This window comes from Hippocampus comes, unplaced genomic scaffold, assembly GCF_001891065.2.
Source record: "Hippocampus comes isolate QL1 unplaced genomic scaffold, H_comes_QL1_v1.1 scaffold108, whole genome shotgun sequence".
NCBI classification, from domain to species: Eukaryota; Metazoa; Chordata; class Actinopteri; order Syngnathiformes; family Syngnathidae; genus Hippocampus; species Hippocampus comes.
The window spans coordinates 227,320-244,598 of NW_017805071.1; the positions used below are offsets into that span (position 1 = coordinate 227,320).

The window sequence follows — 17,279 nt, forward strand, 5'->3', positions numbered from 1 at the left end:
GAGTGGTCGGATACAACCAGACTCACACTTCTCTGCTGAATTGCCGCATGAATCATCGAGAAGCAACAAGCACCCACATCTCATGAATGCTGGATTTGGTGGTCCGCGTGTCATCATCAAAATGACGGATTATGTTCTGTCTAAGCCGCATGTCTGGTGCCGCATTAGTAGATCAGCAACCCAGCATAACATTTGTGAGTGTTGCTCACAACACTTGTTACTGTAGTTCATTCCAAATGTGTTGTGTGGGGTTGAGGTCAGGGTTCTGCACAGGTTCTTCAGAACAACCCCGCACACTGCGCAACACTTCAGTCCTGTACGGCCTTGTCGCGAGGGGTCTTGTACAAAGCGGGGGGGGGGTGAAACCAAAATGCTGATTGACCAATTAATTTTTCGCAACATGCCAATGGACACCTACGGTTTATAGGATTTTTTTTTTTTTTACGTTCTATGTTTTTGTGTTTTTGGGGGGGATACATGGCAGTCAACTCCAACCATCTGTAGTTGATTATTGTAGTGTGTACATTGTAGTATGTCTAAATAGTTTTGTCCATACCGTAACTAGTGTTTAAATGAAATTAGCTTGAATTGGCTTGATTGTTTTTTTTTTTTTTTTTTAAGGCCAGTACAAACATTTAAATTTTTGGAGAAATCAAGCAACCATATGATAAATTTATACAAAGAGAAAAAAAAGACATCACCATGTCCATGTCACTTTCTATTGTATTGAGCGTTTGGTGACATTTGCACGTTTTTGTGACTATTTACTGTTAATGTTTCTTAGCAGCACAATAAAGGGGCAATTTCAGTGAACATAAAATGTAAATATGTGTGTTCAAATAAATCGATTTAAGGGATATAATGCTTTTTTTTAAACCACATTCATTTCCATGGAAAGTTTCCAACTTTGAAATTTATTTCAAACGAACCTAATCTCATTTTGTGCACTGCATGCTTGTGTTTGAAACTAAATGAAGAAATCCTGCTTTTATCTTGATGGCACTTGTCTCAGTTGCTTTCCACGCAGTCCTGATGCCGAGAGCAATAATCTTAAATAGATGAAGCCCAGCGTTAATCTTGCACCGCCCTACATAGTCAGGCTTAGAGGTCAAACAACAATAATGGTGTCATTATAGTGCTTGCTCTCAAATCTGGAAGACTTTCAAAGTAGTGGTCGCAGTGTGGTTTGCCAGTATAAAATCATGATGACTGCGAGACACAAGAGCCAGAGGACTCATTCTTTTGATGCTTTCTTTGTGTCATTTGGCTCAAAACACATTAGTGCTAATACTTTTCTTCTCCAGTTTTGTTGCATTGTTATTCCAACATGCAGCCACTTCCAAATAAATGCCCAAAAAATTCAAGTTGAAGTTTGAGAGGGTGGCAGTATATCATACAAAGTTAAAATAACCACCGGTAGTCATCAATCATTGATGGAAGGAGGCAGCATACATGATGTTTGTGTTCCTGTCACACTACAACCTTAACTCCAGTGTCTCACAAACGCACACATTCACATACTTGGGGGCCAGAAAAGTGCTACTTTGTGTGTGTGTGTGTGTGTGTGTGTGTGTGTGTGTGTGTGTGTGTGTGTGTGTGTGTGTGTGTGTGTGTGTGGCGGTGACGGAGAGTGACCCAAGAGGCCCAGCTAGTTACAGCCTCTCTGCTGGAGACCACCACTTTCACAAAACAAGCATTGTCGTTCTAATCTTCCAGACATTGCGGACAATCACAGAAACCAAAAATAACTACAGTATTAACTTTTAAAAAAGTGGACTAAACTGCGGTTAGTTTAAAAGGCCACACAACCGCAAATGTTTGCCAATGAGAATTTTTTTGCAGAAATTCCCCTTCAAGAGTGTAATCCTGCCACAGTCTTACACAGAAAACCACACATTCATACCAAATGATGACTGTTTGGAACAATAGGCCTTGCGTGGTTAGTGCCGCTATTATTGGAGGTGTTTCGATGCTAATTATGTGCGACTACAGACTGTCAAAAGGTCTTACTGGAAATAATAAGGCGAGCTGGAAATGGTGAGTTGGAATTGCCAAAAAATTTTAAAAAGGTTCAAAAGTGGCTTTGTTTGACCACTGCTAAACAAATGAGCACAAAATGTGCGGTGGGACGCTAGATGAGTGTGTCATAGCTACACCAGCACACTAAGAACACATCATCGTGATGTGAAAAAGAGGAGAAAGAGGGGCGGGGTGTCAGCATCATGACCTCCACTGCTGGTTGCACAGGGCTTAACAGAGAGCTCTTTGGCACGTCAGCAGCTCGGCAACTCGCACATGCATAGTCACACACACACATACATACACACACGCACACGTATGTGGAAATAAAAGTAGCTGCCCGAATAGTTGGACCAGTTTCACACATTCAGCGCGCACATGGATTCTCATTGAGCAACGGCCACCACGTTCGAGGACAGCGTGGAACTTTTACGCACGATATTGTCTTGAGGCACGACTTTTTGAACTTTTTTTTTCCCCCCTCTCTTTGACGACCTCGCTCTCTTTCTGGATTCCCCCACCGCTTTGCCCCCTTCAATTCGTGCAGTACTTTTTTTAACGGCAGGTCCGACGATGTTCTCCACGCACCTGCCCCTGTTAGTGTTGAAGTGTTTCCTCGGTGTGGCGTCGGTTCGGATCGCGCAGGGAGCAAGCTTCCCTCGGCCGCCCTCCTCAGGTGAACTGGACCAGGACGTGCTCCTCCAACACATGTCCAAACTGCACGAGAAATGCAACAGGGAACAGCGTCTCAAAGAAGGAAACACGGCCAGGAGCTTCAGAGCAAGCCAAGGTAAGTGAAATATTGTGAATGGAATGAATATCAGGAAGATATGAAAATACAATTTTACTTCCGTTTGTCACTGTAGCATCTCACTGTACCATATCAAAATACACATTTAACAGCCAGCAGCCATCCATCCACTTTCTATCCGCTAATCTTCATTAGGGTCTCAGCCGGATACAACCTGGATTGGTCATTTGCCAATCGCGGGGCACATACTGTATAGACAATAGGGCTGCACAATGTATCAGAAAAAAAAATCCTTATGGCAATAATGAGCCGTGCAATATGCATATCGCAAGAACGTGCAAGAGTTTTTATATGCGATTGTGTGCTTTTATCTGGATTCAATTTAAGCAGTCAGATGCAATCATAAATGTGCATCGCCATCCAGGAGCTGAACAGTATCTATGGGGCATTACAATTAAATAGCAAAGAATATGTTGAGCTTGCTTATTTTGCTGCATGGGGGGGAAGGATCACTTTTATTCGATAAAAAGGTCATTTCTACATTTCTACTACAGTATATGTTCAATATCACAATACTGAATATCAATGTCGCTGTCATCAAAACTCATATTGCCTGTTTTTCCAATATCGTGCAGCCCGAATGGACAATCATTCCCACTTACTCATTAACCCCTCGGGACAATTTAAGAATCTTCAATGAAACTAACATTCATGTTTTTGGAATCTACACAAGACCAGACCCCAGATTCAAATCTCCCACCGCAGAACTGCGAGACAGACGGGCTAACCACATGTACACCGTGCCGCCACTTACCTAACAATAACATGCATAGAATTTAATTTAATTATGCAGACAAGTTAGTTTCCGGTTGAGAAGTAGTCATAGTCAAGTAATCATATCGCGAGATGATTCATATGTTGATTCTCATGCTGAAAAATTAGGTTAAAAAAATATTAGAATGGTGCAACAACATTCTGAACCACTGTTGGAAAAAAAAAAACACCCGCAGCTAAATATATTGGTACAATTATTATACCACTGAAAACTGATCAAAGTGTTTGGGGTGTTGTATTGTAGCTCATTAATTGAAGTGTACCTAATTTTGTGGCAGGGTAGTGCATGTAACAAGCTCTCAGTGGGGCTCCACGACTCAGCCAAGCGCTCTAAATAGGTGTGATTGTTTTGGAACAGTCTGAGAATGCGTTTAAATGATGCTGGGACGTTGCCGCAGCTGCCTCCCTTCTGCTGAGGGTCCGATCCATTACCAACAGAAAAGAGAAAAAAAAATGCCTGTGATAGCCCGCGAGCCATGCCCGACTTCATGTCTGGTTAAACCGCAGAGTGGCGCCTCCGAGTGTCATTGTCATGGATTCTGTGTTTGTGTTGTGGCTCCAGGACATGTGTGACTCCGCGTCACGGAGCCAAGGGGGGAGCTTAGTCACAGCACTTCTGATGCTCTTTTTATAACTCATTTCTATCCCATGTACTTCTCACATAGCGTAACATAACAGGCGCATATTTTGACTGCGATGGCCTGGTGTAATCTAAGGAGAGATGTGAGGGACTTCTCACAACAATGAAAGAGCTGTTAAAACAGTCGATTGTGTCGCGGTGCCTGCATGGGCAGAGGGTGCAGGTTGTATTAAAAGGCTTAGAGTGAAGCTTGAGGTAAGCATTTCCATATGCAGGCTGAATCTGAGGTAATGTATATCTCCTGAGTCGCTCCATACTTCCGTTGAACTCTTACACAATGAACAATAAGTCTGCTGTTGAAGTTAATGTTCATCATGAATCTGGAGAGCCCCCCGCTTCCACCTCTTCCCCTGCCACCCACATCCCCCCCAGAGTCTGGTTCCCCTTACAGGGCGACTTCTGCATGCACGTCCCAGCCACTCGGTCTGCTCATGTAACACAGGCTTGAACAAGGGAACGTGTTTAATTGCACCACTTTAGATTGTGTGAAGTACAATTTGTTATCGATTTACACATCTCTCTGGGAATTTTCACATGACTTTAACAAACTTTACTGTAACAGCCTAAGTTCAAATGAGGTTCCCCTTGCAAGGCACCATTTCATTCCCATTTTGGAAAAGATAGTTATCATCAAACTGATGCAAAGCCACTTTTTCTTCAACAACACAGAGATCCTGTCCAAAACCAACAAGAATGATGGAAAGTATTAAACAAATATTGACTGGTTGGGCCGTGTTTAAAACAAAAACATGGAAGCACCTGTAAGTTGCAAAACAACATGTTCGAATTGTGATACTGTTTATTTTTATATAAATCATCAAAATATGTATTTGTAGCCAAGGGACAGACAATTCCATATTGTCCTACTTTTTTTCTCAACTGGGGTAGCCGATTGCCTCGCCCAATTGACAGAGCGAAAACACGCCGTATCCTCAGTATATGACGGTCGTAGCAAGCTGTTTTGAGGTTTTGAACAGCGAGCAACGGAATAGTTTGCGCAGCAGCCTAAGAAAACGTTGTCACATAGCGCACACAGTTAGTTACCATTGTCTGTCATGGTTTTCATTTGCTTGTTTTATATGTATGGTTGACGAGAGTTTTCCCCCCCCACACAAGTATGTACTTGACTTAACTACTGCGTTAATGTAGGTCAGTGAAAGAATATGATGCATTCTGACCTATATGTACAAATGCGTGGGAAGAGGTGTGTCACTGAGTGGTCAATGTACAGAGAGACACGAGACAACACTTGTTCAGGCAATAAAAGAATCAATAAAAATACGAGTCGTGTATAGAAATGTTGGCCTACTATAAAACGGAGTACCCATTCGAGAGTCCGTACGGAGCTTTCGGCAGCGGTTTTTGCTCGAAAAAAAGTGACTCGGCCAAGTTGGAAGATGTAAAGCGTTGACAGTGACGTGCCTACTGATTGATGGATTGTCTTTGCAGTGCCCTCTGACCTCCGGACAGTGTACCATCTAAACCTGACCACCCTCCAGGACTCTGAGGTCATCCTGTCAGCCACACTCCACTTCCTGCTAGAACGGCACCCTCCTGAGAAAGCGTGGATCTGTAAACGCTTCAAGAGCGCATCTTGCCGGTCCTCCGGCACGCAGCCATCTACGGCCATCAGCCTACTCCTTCGCGCTGTCTCCTCAGGGTCGGGAGTCAGTTCTGGGTCAACCGGGTCATTCCTAGGCAATGTGACCTTCTACCCTCAGAGGAGAGGGGTGTGGCAGATGAAAGACGTGACCCAGGTCATAAAGGAGGCGAGGGACAGAGGTCATCACCTAGTGTCAGTGGAGTTGGACTTAGGGCAGCAGTACCAGAGGAAAGCAGAGGGATCAAGCATGGCCTACCTGTTAGTCTATGCGGATGACCTAGCCTTGGCAGAACCTAACAGTGTGTACCCAAGTCTTCAGAGATATGACCCGTTCTCTGAAGGTGTGGGGCCCTCGCAGTCCCCCCACCTCCCGTACGGACCCAATTTCTCACCACAGTTCAAAGGACGTGTGAGGAGGGAAGCAACTTTTCTCCCCGACTCGATACAGAACAATGAGCTGCCTGAGGTTGACTTCAGGACCGTTGCATACAGGAAGGACGACCTTTGGGAGAGCTCATGGTATCCGGCCCTCAAGCCCAAACTCAAGGCTGGGAAGCAGGAAAAGAAAAGGAAAAGCCACGAGGAAGCGGGCAAGCAAGGTAGAGGAGGACATGATAAAGAAGAATCTCCAGAAAGAACATCAGACGGGTCTAAATTTGACACCTCGTCTGTACGAAGATACAAAGATAGTCGCGCCCAAACGGTCGATAGTCGAAGGCAAGAGCAGAGACATGAGGTGAGGGATGCAAGGAAGCACAATAAGGGAAGTGCTCATCACTCCCGCTCACCCGTTTTGAGTTTTGACGATGAAACCATGCGCAAGGCTAGAAGAAAGCAGTGGGGAGACACCCGGCACCATGGCTGCTCCCGAAAGAACCTCAGAGTGGATTTTGCAGACATCGGCTGGAACGAGTGGATCATAGCGCCCAAGGCCTTTGACGCCTACTACTGCTCAGGCACATGCGGATTCCCAATGCCCAAGGTAAGAGCACAAACACTGAATCAGCCTACTTTGTCTCATTCATTATCATCGACATTACCTTCACCTCTTCTCTATCGCCAGGTGATGAGGCCCTCAAACCACGCCACCATCCAAAGCATCGTCCGAGCTGTCGGGATTATTTCCGGGGTTCCAGAGCCTTGCTGTGTACCGGAGAGGATGAGTCCTCTGGCAGTGCTTTACCAAGAAGAATCCAAGGATCTGGTGCTCAAGATTTACCCCAATATGTCTGTCCAGTCCTGCTCCTGCAGGTGAAATGTTACCACTGAAGGAAAAGGACAGAACAAGACTGATGTAAAGTGAAACAAAAAAAAAGACTTATGGAGAATGAAGCTTTTAGTCATTCTGGCTCGGTGATTGATATTTGTGCCGGAAGCCAGGCGAAAGAACAATCAATTCTGATTGTTGTCTGTCCAGCGGCTGCAGGCTCTTTCTCTCATCTCTACCTTTTCTGCGGAGACAACATTTTCATGATAGGATCAATTTGTCACAGCGATGTTCACACATAACTTATACAGCAGCTTCTCTATTTATGCGTGTGTACTTTGTAGTGCTGTACCTATTTCAAGGCGTCTATCATGCTACCACCTTGATAAGAGTACATTGTGCTGTCTAGCCTAAAAATTGAATTGTCACATGGAAATCCTTATCCTCTCATAACATCTTTGAAGTATTAAAACAGAAGTCTTTTCAGATCCCCCCCCCCACACCCCCTGATAATAAGGCTAAAAGCTACTGTTTTCGATGTTACTTTGTACATATGTTTTTAAATTATGAAAAGGTCAAAGATAGGTTTCTATTAAGGGTCGAATAAAATAGTAATTTAATCCAACACTCATATCTATATATTTTTTAAAAGATTTTTGTCTGTGTTATTCTTTGCTCTATATTGGGTTTGTGGGGGCGGAGGGTATTTTGTCAAAACAAACCTAAAAGGCACCACTGTTCAAAAAGAAGTGACTACAAAGGCAGGAAGATTCCACTCCAAGATACCTCTCCCTTCCCCCAGCCTCCCCCAAGCCTCTTGACCCATTACTGCCCCCCACCAAAGGCTCCAACGTCTGTTGTCCAACAAATAATTTGACTGATGTGGCCGTGGTGGATTAATGGTTGATGGAGGAAACCGGCAAGCACTAATTAAGACGTCAGCCACTTGAACTTCAAAACATGGAGCGCTTCCTCTTTCCAACTCAGGAGCAACCCCACCCCCGCCACCCCGTACTAAATACAGGATGTTCTTCTCAAAGGACTATCTGCAAGACTGCAGAAAATCTTGAGTATTTTTGTTTTTAATAGGGAGTCTTTGTGTCTGAAACTGTCAATGAAATGACAGTACCTCTTGATTATTCAACTATGATTACACCGCGGCCGCTTTGCCGTCGGTGTACAGAAGTTGGCACTGGACTGCACATCTGTTTGTAACAAGAGTGCTTTGAAGTTCGCCTTGGCCAACAGCGGATGGTCATTTTGTCTCTAAAAGGCATGTCGTAAGCACTTGGGGGACAAACAATTCTGTTTGCGGCAGTCAAGCGCGCTCTCTGGGAAATGGGCGGGAGCATATCTGAACGGTGTTTTGCCAGCAACACTAACTGCTGCCACCTCAAATGCAAAAACTGTTTCTGTGGTGTATCCCTTTGTTGAATCCTGTGTACAGTATTTGTTCCAGTGTCTAAAATGAGTTGCAGAACTTACTGTGGGGTTTTTTATACGTGACTGGACAGTAATAAGACTCGACATCGAAGAGATGAATATAAATACCATGGAAATTCTGACTTGTGTCTACATTAACTTCCGATACCAAGGGACTGCACCAGTCCTGATTTTCCGGGGGAAGAAAACCAAACAAACACAAAAAAAAAGCAAATATGTATCGGTGTCATTTTATGATGTAAAGATTAAACTATACACAACATGGTGTCAGTGTTGTTTTAAATGGCCAATGTATTTTAATGTACTGGAATAAAAATGTAAGTATTTCATCCTCAAGTGGTCATTCTATTATTGCAATGTGGTATTACTGTTAAGATTGGGATAGTGGCTAAAGTGTAAATGTAACTTGAGATCTCACAGGGAATGTAAGCTTTACAGCTCTATGGATGAAGATGAATTATTTTTCAAACTGTAAACTGAGATTTTGGATCTTAAACGTTGTTTAAATTACGACGACGACAGCCGTCATAAATCTAACTTAGATGAGTGACACATGCGAGTTCATCTTTTTCCTCGTGTTTCCTCGCTGATCCCTTTTACAGTCTGGATGTACAGTTGGCTACGACAACATGAACCCGGCGTCAACCACAATCTTGACTCACAGGAGAGTACGAACAGTGGTCAGTTCCAGCCAACAAAACCGCAGCCAGGACCTGTGTTCATGACTCGGCATCTACGTGCCAAGAAGAAATGAGCCTAGCCAGAAACCAAGAAGAAAATATTTGTTTTCCCCCAAATGACTGCTCAATTAAACAAAAAAGAAATAAAGCCATTGTTGGACCAGAGAGGATTTTCTGTCTGGGCTGAAATGTTAATTCCTCACATGGTTGCTTAGAGAAATTAGGATGAAGCTGATTGACCACTTAATAATGTAAACCTCAGTCTGCAATTATAATTTACCAAATAACATGAAAATGCCTCCTTTTTTACAGAAGAACATTTGGATTTGAACTATTGCTAAAACAATCTTAAAAAGGGGGTTGGTATGACAAGCGCACTTCAAAGAACAGGACTGTTTTGCAGTACTTTTGGGGGATTTTCTCCTCTAGTTGCACTGACACTGGTGGCTCAGCTTTAATGTCCAACCGAACGTCATCATTAAAAGCATCTGTGAACAATTCTATTTTCACAAAAAGGGCAATGAACTCCATGACTGGTTAATCAATTTACCAGTGTTGTGGTACAACAAATCAGTGAGGCCCAAGCCAAGCATGCACACTATGTTTTACATCGCACATTAAAATACACACAGAACAGGCTGGGGTATTTGCCTTTCCCTTCAACCTCAGGCCTCCTTCATGCCTCATTTACCTGCCACAGAGGCACCAATTCATGTCCACTTGTCCTAAGCTTGCTCTAAGTTCATTTTTAAAGAGGAAAAAAAATAAAACCGATCAATATATGACTGCAGGCTTGTTTGAATTTGATTTCGGTATACAGATGAACGACACCCGCTGAGATATTGTATGGAGAAGGTGGTCTACGCTAAGGTCGGAAAACTGGAGTCTTTCAGCGTTGTCTGAGTTCAGCTTATGTTTTCATACTATTTTGTGCGACAATTGTGGCATCATATGATAACAAACATCACGCAGTACGTAATAAGGGTTTCAATGAAGCGCTAAAAAGTAAAAATCTACACTTACACAGATAACGTGATGTTCTGAGTGACACTCACAGAGAGGTATACAATTCACAGTTATAATGCACTGCATCACACTGAGAGATGTTTCCAGTATTTTTGCTCCTCTGAGAGCACACACACATTTAGACCTATGAACCATTTAGAATTCTCAATTAACCTAACATGCACGTGGGAGGAAGATGGAGATCCTGAAGAAAACACGCACAAGCGCAGACAGAATCTGGAAACTCCACACAGGAAGGCCGCAGCCAGTATTTGAATCCAGATCTGTATTAGAGTGCCTATTATTGTGACATAACAATGAAAGCGATGTTAGTTCTGAATAGTGTCAGTCATTTTAATCAATTCCTCCTATTGTTGTTCTTTATGATACGATAAATTATTTATTGTTCAAAGATTTCGAGAAAAAAAAACACTCAACACATTTTTTCATGTGGACAAGTTTAGATTTGTAAAGGTGCAAACACATACATTTGCATGTAAAAAGCAGAAGGATAAATAATAAGGACCGTTTCGAGATATGCGTGACAATCGTGAGCTGTCCTCCACACCTCCCATCTATTTTCCATCCTGAGCTCCTTAAGGCACCAAATCATCATCAAACTACAAACACACAGGCCTGAAGGACAGACAAGCACCCTGGAGGTCAGCGTCCATGTACCTCTGCCGCCCCCTAGCGGACAAGGCTGTATTGGCCATATGCTATTTTATTACAGCTATCTACATTCACTGTTTAACATCGAAGTCTCATTGTGAATCCTGGATTCTAAACCTATTAAATAGCGAAACCTCAATTAAAGAATAAATACATCATTCTTCTGGCAGGTGAAGTCTCAGTTGTGTGACGTCATGTGTCTGGACAGGTGGTGTCGTTCTCTGAAGTACTCGTGACAGATAGGGCAGGTGAGCTTCTCCTCCCGCCTCCTCCTCACTTGGGACTCAGCGGCAAACTCCTTCTTGTGGTGGGAGCGCATGTGGAAGACGAGGTCAGACGTCATGCGGAAAGACAGGTTGCACTTGGCGCACCAGTTTTGCACTGACACACCAAAGGACGTGAAGGTGGGTGGGAGGACTGTCAGAGCTGAGTTGGACTGGACCTGAGCAGTTCTTGACCAGTGGTCTGATGCGTAATGGAAGGGGGCGTTTAGCGTGATGGGGGAAAGCAACGTGTGGACATCACTGCTAAGGATGCTAGGAGCCATCAGGTTAGTGTATCCTGAAACAGTCCTGGGCGGGAAGGTCTCTTTCATCTCCTCCGGGCTGGCTGAAGGTACCATTGTTGGGCTACCTTTATGCAGTTCGCCCGCAGAGATCCTTTTACTGGGTTTACAAAAAGCGCTTCTCTGTTCTCGATGACCGGAGTGGACTAAAGAAAAAGCGCTACCAGTGCTGGAGTGTAAACCGGAGCTCTCTCCTGTATTCGACTCCGAGTCCATCAACCTGTCATGCGTAATCATCAATTTGGCTTCCGTCTCCTCTCCAAAAGTTGAATTTTTACATCCCAAATGATCTACTTTGGTCGTGTCAGCTTTTATCTTCAATGGTGAGTCAGATGCATCTCCTCCAGCCTCATCCTGGATCTTGTCCAGTTGGGTAATGTTATCATCATTTGAAATATTATTTTTTTCCAACAAGACTGTTTTCCTCCCTTTGAAGTAAACAGTTTCCTGGTATTTCCGTTTATTCCCGTAGGGAACATCATCATCGGCGTCGCTTTTCTTGTGTTCCAAATCTCTGGCAATATTATGGAAGTCTGTTACACGCCGCTGCCTCTTGACTTCCACGTGCTTGTGATCGTGAACATCACGACTCCACGTGTCGCTTGAGATTTGCGGGCAAAAGAAACGGCAATGAGCCAGGAAGGGATATTCATTCTTGAATACCTGCTCGCACCTGATACATTTGAACTCTGCAAACACACAAATATCGAGATATTAGTGTTCCAATACTCAAATCGACTTTAAAAACAACCACAGCTAAAACAAAGTGATGCAAACAAAAAAAAATATTAATCAATTAAACAAGTTGAAAACAACAGAACTCTTTAAAACAAATGCAGAGTCTTGTGCCAAGTTGAACGCCAAAGATTAAGTTTTGAGACTTGCATTGCTTCCCAGTCCATTTGAGATGCGATTTCAAGGTTTTGTGAGTTACCTATAAAATATTACATGGCTGAACACCTTCCTATCTCGTTGATTTAGTGGTATTGTATGTTCTGTTGCCAAATCTTTGTTCACAACATGCTGGCCTTTTCGTGACCCGGAAAGCCAAAAAGAAGTCCCCAGGTTGTGTCGCGTTTTCTTTTCTGGAGCTCCAGTGCTTAAGAATGCCCTACCCATGGGGAGCTGCTCCAAATATTTAAAGCATAACTAAGGAATTTTACTCTTGCATTTATCGTTGAACTACATGTTGGCTTGCGTGACTGCTGCTTCTACTTTCTCTCCTGACCCTCCTCCCCAACTTGGGGTGACGATGACCAAATTGGAAGTCACTGTCTGGATTCTGCACCAACTGACCAGGACGAGATCTGAGGTGGATCAACACCTGCTGGAATAGGCTCCAGCACACCCACGACCCTTGTGAGGATCACCGACTGCTGCTTCTACTTTCTCTCCTGACCCTCCTCCCCAACTTGGGGTGACGATGACCAAATTGGAAGTCACTGTCTGGATTCTGCACCAACTGACCAGGACGAGATCTGAGGTGGATCAACACCTGCTGGAATAGGCTCCAGCACACCCACGACCCTTGTGAGGATCACCAGATCAGAAAATGGATGGATGATCCTTTCTTGAGTGGTAAACTGCAACGAGTACACTGACCATTGGGTGGATGGACAATCTTCTAGTATGCCATGATATTTAGACTGGATTGACAAAAGTAATAGCTGATACAAGGTGAGTTTAAAAAAATCTTTGAGTTGTATCCAGTGAGAAATGCCAACATTGCATGCTAAATAGTAAGAAACTCCAATAAAATCCAGAAACTTGTATAAGGCGTGGGGTGTGTTGTTCCCAATCGAAAAACAACAATATTTTTCAATCCCAACATATTCTAGGCATCAAGATACCATGCAAATTATCAAATGTATCCCAAATTGGCTATGAAGATATGATTGGGTGGTTGATATGTGTGTGCTAAAATCTTTCAGCATATCCCTATTTTACAAAAAAAAATATCTCGGCAAAACAAATTCTTCTCATAGCATTCTGTAGTTATGTATTTTTGCAAACACTTGATTAATGCAACAAAAAAAAGCCTCACCTTCACCCGAGCCTCTGCAGGTTTCTGTGAAGCCCAGAAGGTGACATAGCTCCCGGTCGTACCACACCAGTAGTTCCTCCTCCTGGTGGACGTCCCTGGTGGTCCGCACGTAGAGCTGACCTCCTTTCAAAAAGGCCTCCGTGTTCTGCTCCTCTCCGTTGCGCGCAGCCTGCAAGCTCACGGCGTGATCCATCGTTAAACTGGAAAAATAATGATGATGTTGATACATTAGTAGATTAAAATGCTGGTTCAGAACATTCTCGGGAAACGGGGGTGGGGGCGGCGTTTTGTATTAAAGCGCCTCACAATCTTATCAGCTACATTCTATATTGTGGATTACAAACTAAAGTTGTTTTCTAACGTAAAATAAAATGTGATTTCTATCGGCGTGCGGTGTTGCAACGGTGAAACGACGTGAAGTGAAGCGTGCCGCTGATCATTTTTATGCAATTGTCGTATGTAGCGTGTCAATTGAGTTAAGCGGGCACAGCCAACGCAGACTAAATGATTCGGGACTGACGTCCTTTGTCTCAGTTTTTTTCACTCGGTTTCTTCTTTTGTTTCCTCCATCTGCCGTCAACTGCCTCCTCCGTGCGCGCTTTAAGTTCAATCGCAAAGAAAATGATGATATTGAGGATTCTAAGAGTAGCCGTGGTGTAAAAATGGCACGTGTGGTTGCAAGCATCAAATAATATAATACACCCCGTGTGTATTTGCTCTATGAGTGGAAAAAGTCCCTCAAGAGTGTAGATGGTGCGAGGGCTCACCTGCTGGACATGATGATGTTCTGTGACGACGTGCTCCCAGGTGGTCCCACGATGAGCAAGTTATCCGACTGAGCGTTGATGTGCACTGTCGCCCCTCCGAGCTCCCACTCCCACTTATCGCCGTCCGTCACGACACCCGCTGCTGCGTGGCACAATGATGCAAACGCGCAGACGACACCACTACTACCGCCACCCACTCATCCAAATGATCTACTGATTGGTTTGTGTGTCTTTCCAGGGAGGAGGAGACCAGTAGCCAATGAGTAGAAAGCAATCGTGTGATGATGATGTTAGGCCACAGCCCATGACATAAAAATAATTAAATAACATGACATCAAGATGATGGTGCCCAGTTTGGATGTTAACAAATATCTTTGTTATTGTGGTTTACAGGACTGAACGGCAATACATCATGTGTTTCAAAAAATGAACTGGAATGGTCTAAATTTCACTCTGGGGTAAACAGATCTGAACCAAAAGAAGACACCGGTGGTGTAGTCGTCCTCTCGAACCATCTGGGAAACATTGGGTTATTTGACTGATTGGGAAAAACGAGGAAGAATCAAGAGCAAAAGCGTCAGGATTTTCACTGCAAGGTTCAAGTGACACAATTCAGATATGAAGTCAGCGTAAACAGCAAAACATACATTCATCTTGAGTTCAGAATCAAACCAACTGTGCAGAAATATCCTCTCCGTATGGAGCAGCTATCTTCCAGTGCAAATGCAGCTCTTGGGACATCAATGTAAATCCAGCCCCAAAACTCACAATGCCCTCACTGGTTGTGACCACCAATCAGTCTTAATGCAATTTTGGAATACATCCTGAGAGCTGTTTCACATATGTGCCTCCAATTTAGTGAAACAGTGTAACCAGGATGTATTTTAGAATACATCCTGAAAGCTATTTCGCATATGTGCCTCCAATTTAGTGAAACAGTGTAACCACTACAATTAATAGTGTTTAGCCCAAAACCGTTACAGAAACATTAACATGGAAGCCCCAATTAACGATTTTGTAACACTTGACTAGTTTGTGTGCTCGAGTCCCATTATTCGGCAATGTTACATTTATGCACGGCAAGATGCAGCGTAAGTCAGGTGTGCCACTGGTCACACACAATAGTCTGAATGTATATGTCTGATGAGCATTTAATGGATTAATTCAGCTTTGTAATTTGGTGTGGCTCTTTATATGGCCACAAAAATTTCAGTTAACCAGAAAGAAGGTTTCATTGTTCTTGATATTTAATCACCCCATTATTAGGCAATGTTACATTTATGCACGGTAAGATGCAGCGTAAGTCAGGTTTGCCACTGGGCCAATAGTCTGAATGTATCTGTCTGATGAGCATTTAATGGATTAATTCAGTTTCGTAATTTGGTGTGGCTCTTTACATGGCCACAAAAATTTCAGTTAATCAGAAAGAAGGTTTCATTGTTCTTGATATTTAATCAAATTTCCCTCAGGGGAAAAATGCCAGAAGCTTTTTGAAAAGCTGACATTCCAATTGTGCAACAACCTAGAAAATACAAGGTTCTAGATGTCCATGTTGTATCCCAGCAGACATCTTGGGAATTTGTAAATACATTCTGGAATACAAGAGGTTGAAGGCAAAACTACTGTGTTCTGCCAATCAACAAAACATCATGGCTTTGACAACATTTAAGAGGAAAATACAATTATTGCTATCCAAAAGATCAAGTAGGCTGCTGTTAAAAACATACACAAAACATATTTATACAAACATCTGACAAAAGGTTTCAAAGAAGGAGTTTTGGAAAATTAAAGTGCAGACCACAAAGTGTGATTAGATTTGTGTGGCTCAACATGACAGCATCTTGAAAATGTATCTGTGCATGACTATTGCAGTGCATTTTCAAGCTACTTATAGATAAACGCTATTCAAAGTAAGTTTTGGCAATTCTGACTATTCTTTTTTGACCAAAAGTCCTTTCATGTTGGAATAAGTTTGAACACATTGTGTGTATGAGAACAAAGCAACATGGATATGAAAAAGGGTAAGACTGAACAAGGCTTTTGCTGTGTAAATAATCTTTGAAGATGCCATAATCCCAAAATGGTCACTCTCCTGTAAAAAAAAATATATGTATGTCCATGTTTGTCATTTGAAAAAAATGTTTATATCAATCAAACACGTTCATTACCTATGACTTACTGTTTTTCATTCAATTGTTTTATATTCAGTTTTTTTTCCATGTAAAATTTTATTTAATTTTGACTTGACACTACTGTGGCAGCGTAGGTTAGTGATAAGACTTTGCCACATCCCGATTTATGTTTAAATCTGTATCGGTGATGAACGCTGTTCTAAGCTGAGGACTTCCTGTACACAGCACAGAAATACTCGTATCTATCATGCATCTCGGGTCAAACTGTTTAGGACAATAACATTTTACCAAGTCTGTATCAGAAAGGTTATTACTTGGGGTGTAATGGTACAAGTATTTGTGGAAGAGACTTTCCTAAAAAGAAGAAAACAATTCCAAGACAAAAGCAAAAATTTGTGGCTGTATGTTGTGCAATTATCATTACAATTTTATTCTTTTAGATGTTAATTCTCTGTTGTTGTTTTTTTTTTAAAAAGGTGCGCGTGAAGAACTGTGGACGTGTAAGCATTGTGTACTTACATTTAAAAACATGATATTCGTGTCTTTGAAGGATATTTTTATAACTTGTCTAAAAGTAGGTTGTGACAACAGGAAAATGCTGGTCCCAGGGCCATGGAGGCAACAGTTTACAACTCCACTTGAGGGGTAAGTGGGCAACAATAAATCAAAATTGTGTTACATTAAAATGACACTAAGCTTGTGTGGTGATTTGTATTTCTTGGGAATATTGTTTATAGCTACTGTAGTTTAGAATGAATTACTTAATGTGTGCTTACACACTAAACATAAATAAGTGCATACTGCATTTATACTACATCTACTACCGTGGAGTTTAAGTTAAGTGGAGTTTAGAGACTCTCCTCGGGTGTCGCTCCTCTCCTCCATCCTGTGCAAGCCTCACGTTTCTTTTTTTTTTC

The 17,279-nt window shown here is 42.6% G+C and overlaps 2 protein-coding genes across 2 annotated transcripts; one reads left to right on the forward strand and one right to left on the reverse strand.

Moving 5' to 3' along the window:
• Positions 1-2,293: 2,293 nt before the first annotated feature.
• Positions 2,294-8,824, forward strand: gdf10a (growth differentiation factor 10a). The gene is made up of 3 exons (XM_019864568.1): positions 2,294-2,809; positions 5,694-6,829; positions 6,911-8,824. Exons 1-3 carry the CDS (start codon positions 2,593-2,595, stop codon positions 7,100-7,102), a joined length of 1,545 nt encoding a protein of 514 aa, XP_019720127.1. The 5' UTR covers positions 2,294-2,592; the 3' UTR covers positions 7,103-8,824.
• Positions 8,825-10,573: 1,749 nt separating this feature from the next.
• znf488 (zinc finger protein 488) lies at positions 10,574-13,638 on the reverse strand (the record flags this gene model as incomplete). Its single annotated transcript, XM_019864574.1, has 2 exons — positions 10,574-12,108; positions 13,464-13,638. Coding segments are annotated over 2 exons (1,251 nt in total), but the record flags the coding sequence as incomplete, so codon positions are not given.
• Between the last annotated feature and the right edge of the window lie 3,641 nt (positions 13,639-17,279).